Below are 16,268 nucleotides of genomic sequence, written 5' to 3'. Positions count from 1 at the left end.
TCAACAGTTGTATCTAGCCCATACGACTCACCTTTCATACGACTCACCTTTCTTTCATCACCTTTTCTTTCAACGTCACCTTTCCTTTACGTCGTTATCTACAGCTTCGAGCGAAGTCTTCTTTCCTTTTCAGTCTACTCTCATCCACCGTCATCATGGCTTTGGAGGTCGGAATGAACATCGAGCAGTTGCTCGGTGAGTCCAACATCGACAGTTGGGACAACGCCCTTCGTAACACTCTCGACGTGTACGGCTTACTCAACTATCTCGACGAGGATGTTCAACCTCCCACTCCAAAAGACCCGGACGCCCCGACTGCGGCTGAGAAGAAGGCTGCCGAGGGCTGGCGTGTTGAACGCGCGCGTGTCTTACTTGCCATCACGAATTCCATGAAGAGTCGGAATGTCCAGATTCTCCTTCAGAATTCGGGTTGGAATCCTGCTGACCGCGACCCCAAGCGCCTCTACGACCTCATCAAGCGTGTGGTTCCCAAGGTCTCCCAGGAATCCATCGGCATGGTTATCAAGGAGTATACCAGTCTCAACCGTGCCTCCTTTGACTCCATGGCTTCTTTCCTTAACCGTCATTTCTTTCTTCGTAAACGTTGGAACGATCTTAAGCTTACAGTCAGTCCTCAGGTCGAGATTTGGTTCCTTCTCAACGGACTTGAATCCTCCTATCCTCTCCATCACCGTCTTTGGGTCAACGACCTGACCAACGGTCACCTCACCATGTCCGATTTGCTCGACAAGCTCAATACCATAGCGACAACCGAGGCCACGACGCCGGCCTTGTCGGTGCAGGTTAAGGCTGGGACCAAGGAGAAAGAGGATACGAAGTCCAGCAACAACAAGAAGGACAAGAAGAAAGGCCGACGCGAGATGATCGACTGCACTCATCCCGGCTGCAAGCGTCAGATTCCTACCGGCTTCGTCCATGCCGCTTGTGGTCATCACAGAAACCCCGACAATGACGTCTGTTGGTGGTGTGAACCAGACAAGGCACCAGCTACTTGGCAGAACAAAGAGAAGGCCATCAAGGCTCTGCAGAAGACATCTACAGGCACTACCGCTCTTGTCGTCCACAACTCAAGCAATCTCAACAATCCGGCCACGACTGGATCCAACTTGCTGTTCGCCAACAGTATCCCGGAATTCAGCATGCTGGGCGCTATACTCAACCCAGCGGGTTTTCACTAGAGCTCCCAGCGATACCCTTATTCGCTGAAGTCCAACAAGCTCATGAGGCATTCACCAAAGACAGTGTTGTATACGATACCGGTGCGGCGACCACGATCTTCAACCATATCAAGTGGTTCACCGACTTGCAACCTTTGCCTCAACCTATGACCTATGTTATAGGTGATGGTAGGACTCACTATGCCTACCATGTGGGCACTGTTGAGCTCACCATACCGTCAGACGACGGCGCCTTTGTTCGAGTTACTATCAAAGATGCTTATTATTGTCCAGTTACACCCGCTAACCTTCTCAGCCGACAATCAATGCTCGACGCTGGAATGGAATGGAATATGCGGTCCAATTCTATTGTGTACGCTCACACGCCCAAGACCACCAAATGTGGCACTCTTCGAGGAGGAGTACCGGTTATACCGACTTCCAAGCCTCCCGACTTCAGTCAAAATCGGATCACCCCCGGCCACGCCCTACTCGCCTCAATCAATTACCAGACCATGCACCGACGTTTGATGCACGCCGGGAAGGAGACGGTTATCAAGGCTTGCAAGGATGCTGGGATCGATCTCAAGAACATCAACAACGACTTCTGCGAGGACTGTGTCTTCGCCAAGTCACAAGACGTTATTCCCAAGACATCTCACCCGGTCGCTACCAGGCCATTGGAGTTCGTCAGGATTGACGTCATCTACAACAAGGAACCAGGCCACCTTGGCTACCATTATACGGTCCACTTCGTCGACGTTCTTACAGGCTATCACTGGGTACGGTTCTGTGCCAATAAAGGTGATGCTTTTGAAGCCATCAAAGAATGGAAGACTTGGGTGGAGACTCAAAGCGGCCTCAAAGTCAAGGTTGTTGGCATCGATGGCGGTCCTGAATTTGGATTGTCAACCTCTGATTTCCAAAAGAGCAAGCTTGTCGTGTGGGCAAGACAAGAAGGCATGGAGATCTACAAGTCGACGGCCCATTCACCCTGGATGAACGGCAAAGCAGAAGCGGCGGGCAAGATTATCATGACGCGCAGCCGCGCCTTAATTATCGAGCACAAGATTCCAGTCAAACTGTGGCCCTTTGTCGTCGACAGCGTAGTCAAGATTCTCAATCTTCTACCTTCCAAGTCCAACCCAGAACACAAGAGTCCTCACGAACTCTTCGCCAGAGCAGCCAATTTGCCAGAGTCGTCAGTCAAACCGTATATACGCCACCTTCGCAGCTATTTCTGTACTGCTTACTATCACATCAAACCTCAGAAGAGAGTGCAAGGCGACAAGTTCGCTCCCAGGTCACGAAAGGGTAAGCTTATTGCTTACGATGACCTTCACGGCCGTATTTACCGTATTTGGGATGAAGAACTGGGAAAAGTCGTCCGGGCAAGTGCTGTCCGATTCCATGAGGGTGATCACGACAATCAGGATCTTCCTGTCGAGGATACTGAATATGAAGTCATCTTTAATGACCAGACTGTTCAGGAGATTGAGGAGGTTATCGCCAAAGGCCAGAACATCTACGTTACAGTGCAAAATACGTGGAAGCCGGATGTCGAGGAAGAACCACAAAGCCCCAAAGCACGGGAGCCACCTTCCCAAGACTCATCGCTCAAAGCGCCACCCGTCCAAGAACCCTTTCAACCTCCATATCTCACGCCTTCTGCTACACCAGACCCTAGCTCACAGTCTACACAGGTCACCCAAGCCCAGTCTGAGAAGACTACCGCTGAGATAGCGATTCCCTCTATTGAACCCGTCGAAGAAGTCATCTTTCAGATGGACGACGAGGACTACAGAGATTTGGAAGGAGAGGCTCCCATTCCCCCAGAGGAACACCCTTTCCCGGAAGATTCACCAAATCTGGGCGTGACAGCCGCTTCGGCAGTTCGACCCCAGACTCCTCCGCCTTCCCCTTCCCCTGCCAATATCCCTCTCCCTCCCCCTACCCCTGGAGAGGACATGGTGGAGCAACCGGTACAACCTCAACAAGCTTCTTCTCGACCTCGACGAGCTGCGGCACAGAAACCTGAAGGTTTCAAATATGGCCAGGAGCAAGTCACTGATGGCACCAAGAAGCTGGTGTTCTTACACGGTAATTCCCCACCCAAAGCTCATTCTCTTCCAGTCTTTTATTATGGCATTGATGAACCACGCATGGTTCTGCCTCAGGTTGTCTGCCTTACCTCTATCAAAGTCGACAATGATCTTCGACACCTTGATAAATCTAGTATCCCGAAGAACTATCGTCAGGCCCGGCGCTTGGCCAACTACGAGAAGTGGTGGCTTCCAGCGATGAAGCGCCAGGTCCAGTCCTTGGAAGATCAAGAGGTGTACTTCCTTGTCAAAAAGAAGGATGGTATGAAGGTCTTGCCAGGAAAATGGGTGTACGACGAAAAGATGGATCCACATACCTGTGAGCTTACTGCCCGAGCAAGATGGGTGGTGTGCGGTAACTTCGAAGACGGAGCCTGGAATTTCCAAGATGTTTACGCGGCTGTGGCAAACAGCGTCAGCGTTCGAACCTTCCTCGCCCTCATGGCTGCCTTGGACTTGGAATGTCACCAGTTCGACTTCAACACGGCCTTTCTCAACGCGCCCATTCCACCCGACGATATCTACTACGTCCAACAGCCAACTGGCCTTGAGAAAGGCCACGACATGGTCTGTCAACTGCGACGAGCACTCTACGGCCTCAAGCGCAGCCCTCTATATTGGTTCAAGACTTTGGTTCCCGTTATGAAGAAGTGTGAATTCGAGCCACTTGGTGCGGACTGCTGTCTCTTCCGTAACGACAAGCTTGGTGCAATGATTGTCCTGTATGTGGACGACTTCCTCATTGCAGCAAAGACTGTCGATACCATCAACGAGATTAGCGGGAAGCTTGCTCAACACTTCAAGATGAAACACCTGGGAGAAGTCAAGACGTTCTTGGGCTACGAGGTTATTCGGAATCGCTCACAACGTACAGTCTTTGTGACACAGGAACGATACACCAGATCGTTGATATCCAAGTTTGGGTATGAGGGTCTTCACGGCGTCAAGTCTCCTTGGCCACCCAACTTCGTCTTGGAAGATGGCGATTTACTCCCCAACGAAGGGAAGCCCTACTTGAAAAAGACAGGCTCGGTCAATTACCTCTCGACAGGCACCAGACCTGACATCACTTACACGGTAAATCGATTGTGCGAAGGCAACGCTAAACCTACAAATCGCCATCTTGAGTTGATGAAGCACCTCTTCCGCTATCTCATCCATACGGCTGAGCTTGGTATCCTTCTAGGTGGAAAGCCGTCTCCAGGCAACGACAACGTCATCAATCTGCGTCTTCGAGCATATGCGGACGCCTCATTTGCCGACGAGAAATTCACGCGCCATTCGACAGGTGGCCATGTGGTGTTTTTGGGAGCTGGTCCAGTATACTGGAAGTCGAAGAAACAGGCCTTTGTGACACTGAGCACCACCGAGGCTGAACATTCGAATCTCACCCCGGCAGCAATATCTGCGCTTTGGATCTCGGGCATGCTTGCAGAGCTGGGAGCTCCCCAGCCAGCACCCTCGTTGATCTACACCGACAGCAAGAACGCTCGCCACCAGGTCATGAATCCACAGGTCGCGGCAAGGAACAGATGTATCGATGTACGGTATAAGTGGTTGATTGAGCAAGTCCAACAGGGCAAGTTCACGGTCACCCACATTCCCGGCGATGAGATGATCGCTGATGGCTTCACGAAGCCACTCAACGCTGAAAAGCACGGAAAATTCGTCAAGATGCTAGGTTTGGCATCCAGGAACATTGTCTCGTAAGGAAGCAGGTACATAGGGAAACAGGACAGGGCTGAAAGAGCCACAGGGGGTGGAAAACACCAAGAAAAGTATCACGGGATTGTTTACATGTATGATAGCTGTGTTGGTCTGAGGGGGTGTGTTGGGCCGCCGCCACCTGGTAAGGTTGGCTGGCACTTGGCCCACTTTCACTTCCAGACCACACCAGTATTTTTTCCTTCTTTCTTTCTCTTCCCGTAGCGCTTTCTTTCTGAATCATCCACAATATCATCACTTCTTTCTTTGATTCAGCGGATCGCTTCCCACAGTACGTCTTTATTTCAACGTGTCGCGGGTCTCCTTCTTTGTGTCTCCATCTTCTCACTGATTAGCCCCTCCCTCCACAGCACGAAGCAAAGCCTGGCCATACTCCGAGTCCACCGCCACGTGCTTGAAAGGGCTAAAGTTCCTAATCCCATAGTCACGCATGATGTGCGCGTCCATTGCCTTAGGGTCAGGATACTGCTGACCACAGATCCTGCGAGAACCATCTGGTGCGCCTTGGTGGCAAATCATCCTTCCATCTCCAGTGTGGTTGTGCCTTGGTACATGATAGCACTCGTGTTAGTTGATTTAAGGTTTAAAATTGCTACCTCTAGCAAGGTAGAAGACTTCCATGGGACAGGGGAGGATGTGTCGGATGTATTGATCACGTACAGAGTGCTGTGCTCCGCAATGCCTTTCAGCCACATGCGATAGACCTGGCACCACTGGTAACCGGGACTCGGGAGTACCGCCGCGTTGGGGTCGAACTGCTGGATAAACCAGTCTTTTTGTCAAAGTTAACGGAGTACATGTAATCACGAGGGCACGAGAAACGCTGGTCAACATATTGATTGAAAGAGAAGAAGCAAGCGGGACGAGAAAGAGGGTGGGGGACCCTATATATATTTATATGTGTGGATTGACTGAATCCCAAGATAACCATCTTGCTCAACACTTATTGACCAGGGGGACCAGGGGCACCGGGGGCAGACTGGTCATTCTGGGCACTAAGTGTAGCATCACGTTAGCATCACAGGCAATGAGAGGAGAGTACTTTAGCGTTGGGTTCAATGTTGGAGTTCTCCGCCATTATAACATACCTGGTTTGCGAGGCTTCCTCGCCTGTGGCGCCATTCTGAACCTGGGGAGAGGCTAAAGGCGCACATGCAGTGTGCCGGCGAGCATCAGGGGCAAGAACGACAGCTCGGTTGGCAAGACCAAGTTCGGCTAACTTTTCGGCCACAAAGTCTTTGACCCTGTCCCTGACAGCAACCAAAAAAAGGGACCTTTACCAAGAGATCCGTCAGCGTCTACTCATATATTTGCTCAAGGTACGCAGTAATCTTTGTGTGTTCATCAACATGCTTCGAAAACTTTCACACGCACAAAACTTTTAGGCTTACCTTTCCATAGAGTCTCCAGAGTAAATTTCATCCAGGAAGGCCACGTCGATTGCTTCATCAATCAAGGATGAGAGATTGCTGAACGGTTGTCTAGGTTAGCAAATCTGAGTCGTGGTAGATCTACATGATGATGAACTTACAAGGCAGACATGGTTGGAGGTAGCGGTTTTTGATGATCAAGTGTAAGGAGGCTTGTTCTCAGCTTTCCTTGATCGGAAGTTGGTGATGAACAAAGGACGGAAAGAAGGAAAGGTTCTTGCAAATCACTGGAATATCCCATATTTATCCTGTCCAATTCTACAACTCTTATTCAGTGTCTTCACAGTATAGGAACAATAGCAACTTTTCCCTTGAGATCAGACGGAAGGAACAAAAATCTTTGAAACAACGCTGAAGAAATGAATAGCACTTGAGGCTTCATGTCGGGCAGCTTAAGTGGAGTCTTTAGTCAAGAGAGAACACCCACAGTCCCCTATACACCGGACTGAAGAGTGACTGGCGTACCTACAAGGTACAGGTATCGACCAGTTTGACCCCAATACTCGTTCTCCCACGGCCTCTATGTCGTGCGAGAAGTTTGAGAAGTGGCTGCGAGCCATCGGATGAAATGCTTCTGGGCCCAAAATACACGGTGAGCGTCCGGATAGCCCCTCCCTCCGAACCCGACCGCACTTCCCAGGCACAAGCAATAGGTACACAACTGGGCAACTGTTGGAAGTCCGTGCCCTGGGCCGCCCATTCACTGGCCTCGCCCATTCACCGGCACTCCCTTCCAGGTATTTAGGCTGCCCTAGTTTCCGTTTCTCCTCTTCCATTAGACAACAACAATCAAGCCCTTTTTCGTTGTCGCCTTTTCCAGCCCACCGATAGCAACTCATTCTCTGCGCGGCACCTCTTGATAACAAGTTCCAGTCTGTATGGGATGCCCGGTGCCAACCACACAGCTTCAGGCTCTTACATTAGCGTGTCCATCGCCAACGTCATATTCCTTACTACCCGGGCGTCCTCGTGGGCGAGGGAGAGCGTCAGGAGCTCGCGGAAGCAGGTGTCGGCCGGGACGGGTAGGCGAGGAGTTAACCTCCCCGCACGCACCAAAAACTTACATGTACGCACCCCCACCCAAGAACAGCTGACGACACCTGACATCGTAAATACCGTTTCTGCCCGCAAAGTTTCACCTTTTGAATACACACTAGGTTTTGAACTTGAATACTCCAGCGACATTGATATAGAAGAGGAAAACGATGAGAAAGATGATGAGAATGATATTGATCCATGTCTTACTCAGAAAGACGAAGGCAATGAAAAGAGTGAAATGAGAGGAGAGGAAAGGGAGATGGGAGGTATAATCGAAATATCGTCAACTTCCTCACTTTCTTTCTAACCTCTCTGAGCGATGTTGTCTTCTCCAAATCATCGCCAGTTTCCTGTCTGTGCAAGATTTATAGGGCTATCATTTGGCTGTACAAGTCAACGACAATTCTTCTAGGTAGGTAACAATTATTGTTTTCACGCCCAAAACAGGCCAAAATTACATGACGGCTGACTGATGGAAAAAGTGCGTACCTGTAAGTTTTTGGTGCGTGCGGGCAAGTGAACTCTAGGCGAGAGGAGGTAAATCTGTTGATGTGGCGCCAGACGGCGGAGGCGGCGTGAAGTACTGGCCATTCTCGAGGTTCTCGTTGGCGGGTCCGTTCCGATCAGGAGTTTGGACGTCAACGTTGTTGGCTGGGGCGGCGGCGGCGTCTTCTTCGTCGCTCACGCTAGTGTTGCTTTCCCTGTCTTATCCATCGCCAATGCTAAAGATATCGTCCATATCGTCATCGCTATTGCCCTCAGCTCCCCTCGTGAGCTCAATCTGCCAAAAGGCAGAATCTAAGGTAGGTACTTCCGGATCAGGAGCGTCAGGCTAGGACTCCCAGTTCGAGACGCTTAGTTAGGTACATCCAGTCTAGAGGCACGAAGGCCTCACGTGCTTGTAATCACTATTCAACGTGTGCTCTGAACAACTGAATGTCTTCAGTCCAGACTACAAGAATTCTCTGACATCTAGTGACTTATTGTGTCACCTCAGGACTGCCTATTGTCGTTTACGAAATAATGTTTCTCATTCGATTATTCCTTCAAGTTCTATTTGCCTCTTTGCCCCTCTTTGTCTTAACTCCACTATGTGTACGGATGCCTTGTCTCGAGGACTTTCGTTTCTTCCATCTGATCAAAACGGGATCATTGCTATCGTAGTGGAAAAATCAGGAAGTTGGGTAGCCTACTTGGGGGGTAGAAGTCTACTTGTGTCGAGTACAACTATCAAGGAAAAGACGAATACTGCCCTCATTGCTCACAGGGTTGAAGATGCAAAGGGTGAAAATGCTTATTCCACATCTCGCATATATTCTTCAAGACATAGTGTCAGGTAGTGGGTGATGGCCTCTCCGGCGGTCTTCTGGATATCATGGGTGCCTTCGTCCCCCTCAGCCATCAATATGACTCTGCCCCGGTGAGCAGGCGATGGAGAGTCATCCGACAACAAACCGCTCACAAACCGAGACAGAAGAATCTTCGGGGAGTCACTCCTAGCCCCGTCACAATGGCGCCGATAGCGTCCTGCCATAACAACAGTTGCCAACTCGACAATAGCTTGCGATGATGAAATACATACAATATACAATGGGGGGCTACAGCAGATTCATCAGGCTATGGATCTGGCGATGGCCTAGGTCCATGAGGAGGAAGCCCAGATGTTGAAGGAGAGGTTTATCTCTCTCTCGTTTCCTGGGAACAAGTTATATGCCATCTCCTCCTCCGGGAATTCGAGTCCAGAACAGGGGTAGGAGCTCGGGAGGACCATTCCCACAAGAGATGTTGCCATGACAGCATAGAGTTCGGTAATCATGTTCTGGGTGCGATCGATGTATTGGGGGCTGTGGACATCGAATGTTGATTTGTTCGCTATGGTATTTCGGGTTACTATTCTCTCGGTCTATTTGATAGGGTCGAGGTAATCGTTCAAACGGAGCTTTTAGTAATATTGCTCGTACTATGGGTGGTAGACTATAAAGTCCTCAACTTTTACGGGAGGGAATGTCTTGTTGTCGCGAATGTTTTTGGAGCGGAATGCGACAAAGCGTAGGAGAGTTTGCCACATCGAAGTTTCCAGCAGAATGTCTAGGGTAATGGATGAGGAGGCGGAGAGAGCGAAGGAGTGGAAGGGGATGACTTTTGAGGAGAGGAGGGATTTGGGATTCCATTAGTTAACTCGGTTGAAACGAAGAAGTTAAGGTAGGTAGGTTTTCGTCCACAATGGCTTGACATGTCCCGTATGCTGAAATCTCTCATCGCATTCGGATTCAACTGAGGTAAGTTCTTGGGATCCCATACTAGGAGTTCAGGGCTAATTCGAAGAACAGAACCACTACAACAGCAGTAGTAGCAACCGCGACAGCAACAATAGCAGCACGATGGCGCCCAAGAAGAACACACACGCAAAGATCAAGACTGCGACCGAGCATCATACAAGATCCATCAATGCCTACTTTCTACCAATCCCTAGGCCCGCCGTCGCTACCCCCGCTGTCCAGCCCATTGCATCCTATCAAGTGCGCCTCCACCCCATCGGACCTGGAAGGTGACGATGAGGGTAAAAACTCTGAGGATGGACCTGCCTTATTCAAAGCTAATGTTCAATGGTTTTGAACAATACCTGAGTTCCGTACCTGCCCTGATAACTCCTTGACTCCCCAAAAGGACTGGAAGCCCTACTACTTGGAGCGTCAGGCCGGTAATGATTCCAAGGAGGTATACGTAACCCCAGCTGACCATGAACGTGTATGCCTTCTCCGTTCCTTCCAATATCAAGTTCATAATTCACCGTCCGGTCTTCAATACTCACTGCCAGTCGTCAACAGCTGGAACCAGACACAGGACGACCGAAAGACTCTCACAATATCTCAATAGTATTGTGCCCCGCGTGTGCCTATTCTGCCTTCTCCGTTTGAAATTTTGCGTCGACTTCAGACGACTTCCACATCTAATCAGCAGTACCCCGCGCTGCCTTTTCCGCCTTCTCCTTCTCTTCCTTGTTGAATCTTGCGACAGCTTTCGACTTCCACTTGCACTCGCACTTTTTCAGTTGCGCTTGCCAGAACTCCAAGCAGTCAGGAATCAAAAGCAGCAAGATCAACTCTACCTCTACCTTCCTCCTTCACTCCTTCTCACACCCCGCAAGAACTTCCTCCTTGCACTTACCTCACCGACGCTCCTGCCGCCGAAACCAACACTGAGCAAACCAAGCCAAAATCCGAATCTCCGCTCAACCTCATCCTTGTCGCCCTCACTTTTGCAAGGAACTCTCCCCTGCCACTTACCTCAACTTCAAGATGTCTGGCAACCAAGACGACAAGACCAAGCCTGTGTACCACTCGTACCACAGCTACCTGTTCTCCGAAGTCATCAAGCTTCACCCCAACCTCACCACAACCTCACCACAGAAGAGCTCGAAAAAGAGTTCAAAACCAAAGTTGAAGGCCCGTACGTCACCAAGTTCGTCGACGAGTACGGCGCCTTCTACCAGGGGCAGATATCTCGCGACCAAGTCGACGCGCTCAAGGCGCTCGTTGCGGATGAGTTGATGTGGAGCCGCTACAGTGAGTACAACCTGGAAATGAAGTGAAAACAAGGAGCTTTTGTCGATTCCTGATTCTAACCTTTTGTGCTTCCAGTCTACGGCAAGCCTGAGGTTGGCCTCACCCCAGAGCAGGGCAGCAGTATCATTGCCAGGTTCAAGGCCAAGATCGCTAAGCTCGAGGAGGAGCATGCCGACGAGAAGAAGAAGCTCCAGAGCGAGCATACTGCCGCCCATGAAGCCTTCTTAAAGGGCGCCTGCCAGAACTACAGCAGCCAGATCGAAAAGCTTTGCGCTGAGAACAAGCGCCTCAAGGAGGAGAACGCGGAGGTCAAGTGCCTCAAGGAGAACCTGATCAAGAATGAGGTAAAACAGTATGACAAGTTCGAAGTGCTTTTGGCCGAGAAGATGGACCTTGAGAAGGACATCACGAGGAAGGAGGCAAAGATCAAGGGCCTTGAAGATGAGGTCGCCGAGTTGAAGAAGGACAACGCGGAGCTGGAGAAGGGCCTCGCCAAGCTCGGGGAGTATACGGGGATGCTGAGGAGCAATTTCACCAATTCGATGGCTGCTCTTGATATTTCTCGCGACTCGGTTATTCAGGCTTCCCAAAAAGAGAAGAATCTCGAAAAGAAGGTTGCTGAGCTCGAGGACGAGAACAAAACGATGAAGGAGGGCATCAGTGCCTTGGCCATGCTTGTGAAGAAATAGGCCGGTCAAGGGCAATATGGGACCGACTTGAAAGGAACAGGAATGGCAGAGATAGAGTCGGATAAGGGATAATGGTTTTGTTTGTTCGTTTTAGCTCGGAGTTCGGGTCCTGTTTCGAAGGGAAGGGGTTCGCCTTACTGAAAAATTTGACGACGAGGATGATAGCTTTGGTCAACTCGGGTCTGTCAACGGTCAGAGTGTCAATGGCCAGAACGGGCAAATGGGACACAAAAGGCAAGCAACAAGAGAGGAGCTCCTAGGCTGATACCATAAGGTCGGGGAAAAACGATAAACAACAAGAGCTGAACTCAGCTCACCACACTTTTTTGCTCCACGCACCACCCTTCAAGTGATTTCGTGACTATAATTTGGGCAAAGGTAATCAGTTCAGCTCGACAAAAACGAGGGATAGTAAAGAGCATTATGCTCAGTATTCCCATTCAGACAAGCTCAAACCCCTGTGTTAACTTTCCCATGCGTTTTCACTTTTGACATCCACCCTAGGCGTTTTGTTCCCTCATCAAAGCCCTAATGTCGTGGTGGACAAGCTGATCCCGGTATTGAATATGCCAGCCACCGATAGAGCCAGCTCTCTTGGCCGAGGTGAAGCAAACCTCTCATCCAACGGGGCAATTATCCGATGATACGCAGCAAACAGAACCTCACGCTGCCGCACCTTCAGCTTCCGAGATGGTGGATGAGGTAGACTTGGCAACCGCATCTGTAAGTTAAACCTTTCGATGCCTTCGCCAATCCATAGAGGTATCTAGGGTATTTTCAATGTGTTCTTGCGACGGCTGGGTTGGGAAAGATCTCATCTAGACCACCAGGAGACTAGGTATGAGGTCGGCCAGTTAAAGATAGGATAAGACCTAAATCGAGATGTACAAGCACCTCTTTTACCGAAAAGATGGCTTTTGCCCAGGTTCCTCAAGCTAGAGGTACTCTAGCTCACATTAGCAATCTCCAGAAGAAGGTTGGCGACCTAGAAGCCAGGAACGAGAGGATGGCAGACATAGGGTACCAGTATTTTAGGTGACCACCAGGACAAAGCTGGTAATGGTTCGGTTGGGAGTATATGACAAGTTACAACGGCATTCCGCTCGTTTATAGCGTGCTCGCTGATGCCACGGAGAAATGTGTGGAGGAAATCGTGAGCAACTCTGTCGAAGTATCTTACTAGAGGCAGCCAACGAGTGTTCCGATGGAGGGTCAGGGAGGTAAAGAGGAAGCAGAGTGAATATGCGGAAGAAGGTCGACGTATGTGAAGAGGAATGAGCACCTTCGGGCCCTTCCTCCCCTTGTTCCATGCTGTCCTGTCTGTTGTAACCACTGTCCTATCAAAATACAGGAGCTGAGAAGACAAGAAGCACAGTCTTGGACTATGATTCGATCTGAGGACATGGATGAGGGATGGGGTGAATCAGGTTGGGACTATGCGCTATGGGCACTGACACGCTGCTGAGGCGGTATGGGACCGACCTGAAGAGAAATGAAGGACATTCAGTCTCTGAGTGTTTGGCAAAGTCCGATACAATGCAGAGGTGATTACTAGCGAGGTTGGGCAGGAATATCATCTCGATATACGCCGCCTCTGGGCACACGGGAAAGCAGAACTCAGGAACAGTATGATTGCCAAACAGAAAGTTGCACAAAGAGCGTTACATGAAAAGATCTAAACGAAAGATCTGATGGAACTACGAACCGCAACCAGCCATACTTTCGAGACTGGGACTCCCCCAGCCACGTTCCTTTCTTGCGATATTTGTCACTCTTGTGAGTGTATGCGGTAAAGTGGTGTACGTGATCAGCCATAAGTGGATTGCGCACCAATAGCTCGCTCTTTAACTGTGGAAGCTGCCACCATTCTTCAACTCTAGGACCTTATCCATGATATCAGGCCATCGCGGGTCAGTAAACACCTCGTGTTTGAGACTCCTCCCGCAGCCCAGCTTGGCAAGTTCGGATTACTCGTCAGTTCGCTTTAGACCCACGCATCGCAGAGATTTCTGTATCATCGGCGAACGTTGTGGATGTCGTCGAGAAGAAAGCTCCGATTCGTGGAGGAGGTGGTGCAGGCAATCCAGTGCGAGAAAGACTCTTCGCACCTGCAAACATGCAGGTCCGAATGCCTTTTAAAGGTTTATCTCGATCAAGCGGTGTGTGCGGTGAATAGTAGAATAAGCTGCAGGTTGGGCAGCGCCGGATGTTTGCGGCTCCGTATACGCGACGGTATTTGCCGTTGAACATTTGGCGACTGCTCATGGGTCCCAACCTCATTCGTATCAAACGTCCTCTTCATATCCCTTCACCATGTATCGTGATAAAAGGAATGTGAACTAAGAGCAGGCGAGAACTGTCCGGAATGTGTGCTTGCTGGGGTGTCAGATGGCTCCATTGTTTTACCAGCGACATAGAGCTTACCACTCTTGGCAGAAACAATTGTGCCGGTTCGGAACCAGCCCTCTTGATCGACTCCGACAGAGGGCAGCATGCTTATATACCCGCTCATGAGACTCGGCGATCGGACAAGCAGCTCTCCGGGCCGACCCTCTGTCGTGCTATCATGACCCTTGTGAGCAACCAGGCGGATCTGGTACCCTTCAAGTAGCCGGCCGATGGATCCTGTCTCATCATGCTCGCCCCAGCGGAAGAGCGCAGCAACCCCGAACTCCGTCATCCCCCAGATCTGAGATGCGGTCGCTTCCGGGTGGAGGACGGCCTTCAGCTTCCCTAGGGCAGCCGAGTCGATCGGCCCTCCACCCACGCCAATGTAGCGGAGGGTGACCAAGCTGTCTCGGAGGCCAGGGTCGTCGAGGTTAGTGAGGACCTTGATGATCGCTGGTGTGAGATATGTTTCAGATACCCGATACCTGTCGACGTAGTGGATAAAGGGTTTGTAATAGAATTTGGACATGATGGACACGGGATGGCCATATCGTACGGCGGCAAAGAGGTTCCACACGATGCCAAACATATTGTAGAGCGGGAGACATGTTAGCCGGACCACGGACCCGCCGTAGGGCTCATCCCCCGGGCGGAGCGCCATATGTTGGGCCACGAGGGCATGGTGCGAAACGGCGACCAGTCTGGGGATGCCGGTAGGCCCAGGAGCGGAATAGTAACAAGCAATTGTTTGCTTCATGGCCAATTCGCTGCTCAGTATCATCCAGTCGGAATGACCATGGCGAAGGAGATCAGTGAGTGGCCTGCCTGGGGCATTATGGCCTAGGGTGGTTCCGAGTGGTTGTTCCACCCGACTCGGGCTGCGGAGTATTTGCTGGAGGACCTGGTGGTCGAGAGCTTCCACAAAAAAGACATTGTAGGGCGGGATGCCTTGTTTCGTGTATACCTCGTGCACGATGGCCGTCTTGGTCTGGGTTGTGATGACGAATCTGGAGGCTGAAAGATGGGCGACATGGTTCAAATCTTGGAACTGGTGGGCCGGGTTAGAGGCGCAACAGATGCCACCTGCGCCTACGATGGCGAAGAACAGGGAGGCGTAGAGATACTGTGATTTTTTGTTGGTGAGTCAAAATTCGAGTGCAAAAACTCTTTCTCTCAAAGCGGTAGTCCGCAGTCCGGAGGAAAGGGGGAGCAAAGCTGGGGAAGGGAAGCCGTTCTTGGACGGGACAGGGACCCGGACAATGGGGACAATGTGGGTCTATGTAGATCCCGGATGAGAAGGGAAAAAGGGGGGACGTCGGCGACCATTGCTGCAATCTTCGTTGGCTCGCATGCAGAGCAGAGTGGAGGACAGAAAGAACAACGCACAAGTGATACTCACATGGTTTCCGAGATGCAATAACACAGCATCGCCCTTTTTGAGTCCGGCCGCACGCAACCCCGCGACCAGTCTCGACACCAATGCTATCGTTTGACTGGCGGATAACGAGAGGATGGGGTCATCGGCATCAATGAAGAGCGGCTTGTTCTGGTCGTAGAGATGTTGCCTATCGAGTGCGAAGCTGACGATATCCGAGATGGGAATCCTTTGGCCTGATCCCGCAGCGCTTGAAGGTTGAGGGCGGTTGGGAAGACACCCCATGGTGTACTGGGTTGAACCTGGAGACCAACAAGAACACAGACGACGACTCCACCGTGGTTTGGCGATCTGATCGACTTGAATCTGAAGAACGGTACACGTGTAGGTGATTTTCTCGCAAAGTCCCTTCATGTCTGGAATGAGGAACAAATGGTGATACAGGGCAGCCAAGATGATTGCTTTACCAGAACCACTGTCCCATTTCTGCGCACCTCGCTGCTACGTCCATCTCGCCAGGCACAGTCCATGAGTCTAGGCGTAAGCTGTTCTCGAAGGCGTTCAGGTACGGCGTAGTGGTCTTGGGTGGGCGCCATATTGGCCTCGGGGACCAATGGGATGACAGGAAAGAAGGGCGTTGTTGTGGCGAGCACCCAGCTCAGCTCACCCATGGGTCTGACCTCGGCCCCTAATCGGAGCGCCAAGACTATGCCAAGATAGATATCGGATTATATTCGGAGCACAAAGGAGTGTGCTAAGACTTGAATTCATATTGTA

The 16,268-nt window shown here is 50.8% G+C and overlaps 6 protein-coding genes across 6 annotated transcripts; 3 read left to right on the top strand and 3 right to left on the bottom strand.

Annotated features, from left to right (window-relative positions):
• Positions 1-76: 76 nt before the first annotated feature.
• B0H65DRAFT_564415 (uncharacterized protein) lies at positions 77-1,199 on the top strand (the record flags this gene model as incomplete). The annotated part of the gene is made up of 1 exon (XM_062830253.1): positions 77-1,199. Exon 1 carries the CDS (start codon positions 156-158, stop codon positions 1,197-1,199), a length of 1,044 nt encoding a protein of 347 aa, XP_062686952.1. The 5' UTR covers positions 77-155.
• Positions 1,200-5,329: 4,130 nt separating this feature from the next.
• Positions 5,330-6,547, bottom strand: B0H65DRAFT_544817 (uncharacterized protein; the record flags this gene model as incomplete). Its single annotated transcript, XM_062829330.1, has 5 exons — positions 5,330-5,549; positions 5,666-5,777; positions 5,957-6,000; positions 6,094-6,279; positions 6,537-6,547. The coding sequence occupies 5 exons, from the start codon at positions 6,545-6,547 to the stop codon at positions 5,330-5,332; spliced, it is 573 nt and encodes a 190-aa protein (XP_062686951.1).
• Positions 6,548-7,003: 456 nt separating this feature from the next.
• B0H65DRAFT_438804 (uncharacterized protein) lies at positions 7,004-8,275 on the top strand (the record flags this gene model as incomplete). Its single annotated transcript, XM_062825386.1, has 4 exons — positions 7,004-7,088; positions 7,593-7,739; positions 7,886-7,889; positions 8,035-8,275. The coding sequence occupies 4 exons, from the start codon at positions 7,004-7,006 to the stop codon at positions 8,273-8,275; spliced, it is 477 nt and encodes a 158-aa protein (XP_062686950.1).
• A 2,497-nt stretch (positions 8,276-10,772) lies between these two features.
• On the top strand, positions 10,773-11,687 carry B0H65DRAFT_505454 (uncharacterized protein; the record flags this gene model as incomplete). The annotated part of the gene is made up of 4 exons (XM_062827994.1): positions 10,773-10,841; positions 10,889-11,039; positions 11,115-11,544; positions 11,621-11,687. The coding sequence occupies 4 exons, from the start codon at positions 10,773-10,775 to the stop codon at positions 11,685-11,687; spliced, it is 717 nt and encodes a 238-aa protein (XP_062686949.1).
• Positions 11,688-14,036: 2,349 nt separating this feature from the next.
• B0H65DRAFT_413825 (AMP-dependent synthetase/ligase) lies at positions 14,037-14,705 on the bottom strand (the record flags this gene model as incomplete). Its single annotated transcript, XM_062823871.1, has 1 exon — positions 14,037-14,705. One exon carries the CDS (start codon positions 14,703-14,705, stop codon positions 14,037-14,039), a length of 669 nt encoding a protein of 222 aa, XP_062686948.1.
• A 309-nt stretch (positions 14,706-15,014) lies between these two features.
• B0H65DRAFT_414189 (uncharacterized protein) lies at positions 15,015-15,776 on the bottom strand (the record flags this gene model as incomplete). The annotated part of the gene is made up of 2 exons (XM_062823896.1): positions 15,015-15,239; positions 15,516-15,776. Coding segments are annotated over 2 exons (486 nt in total), but the record flags the coding sequence as incomplete, so codon positions are not given.
• Positions 15,777-16,268: the final 492 nt, after the last annotated feature.

Source organism: Neurospora tetraspora (assembly GCF_033439725.1).
Source record: "Neurospora tetraspora strain CBS 560.94 chromosome Unknown B0H65scaffold_1, whole genome shotgun sequence".
NCBI lineage: Eukaryota > Fungi > Ascomycota > Sordariomycetes > Sordariales > Sordariaceae > Neurospora > Neurospora tetraspora.
Note: the sequence above shows the minus strand (reverse complement) of the source record. Positions and strands in the feature narration are given on the sequence as shown.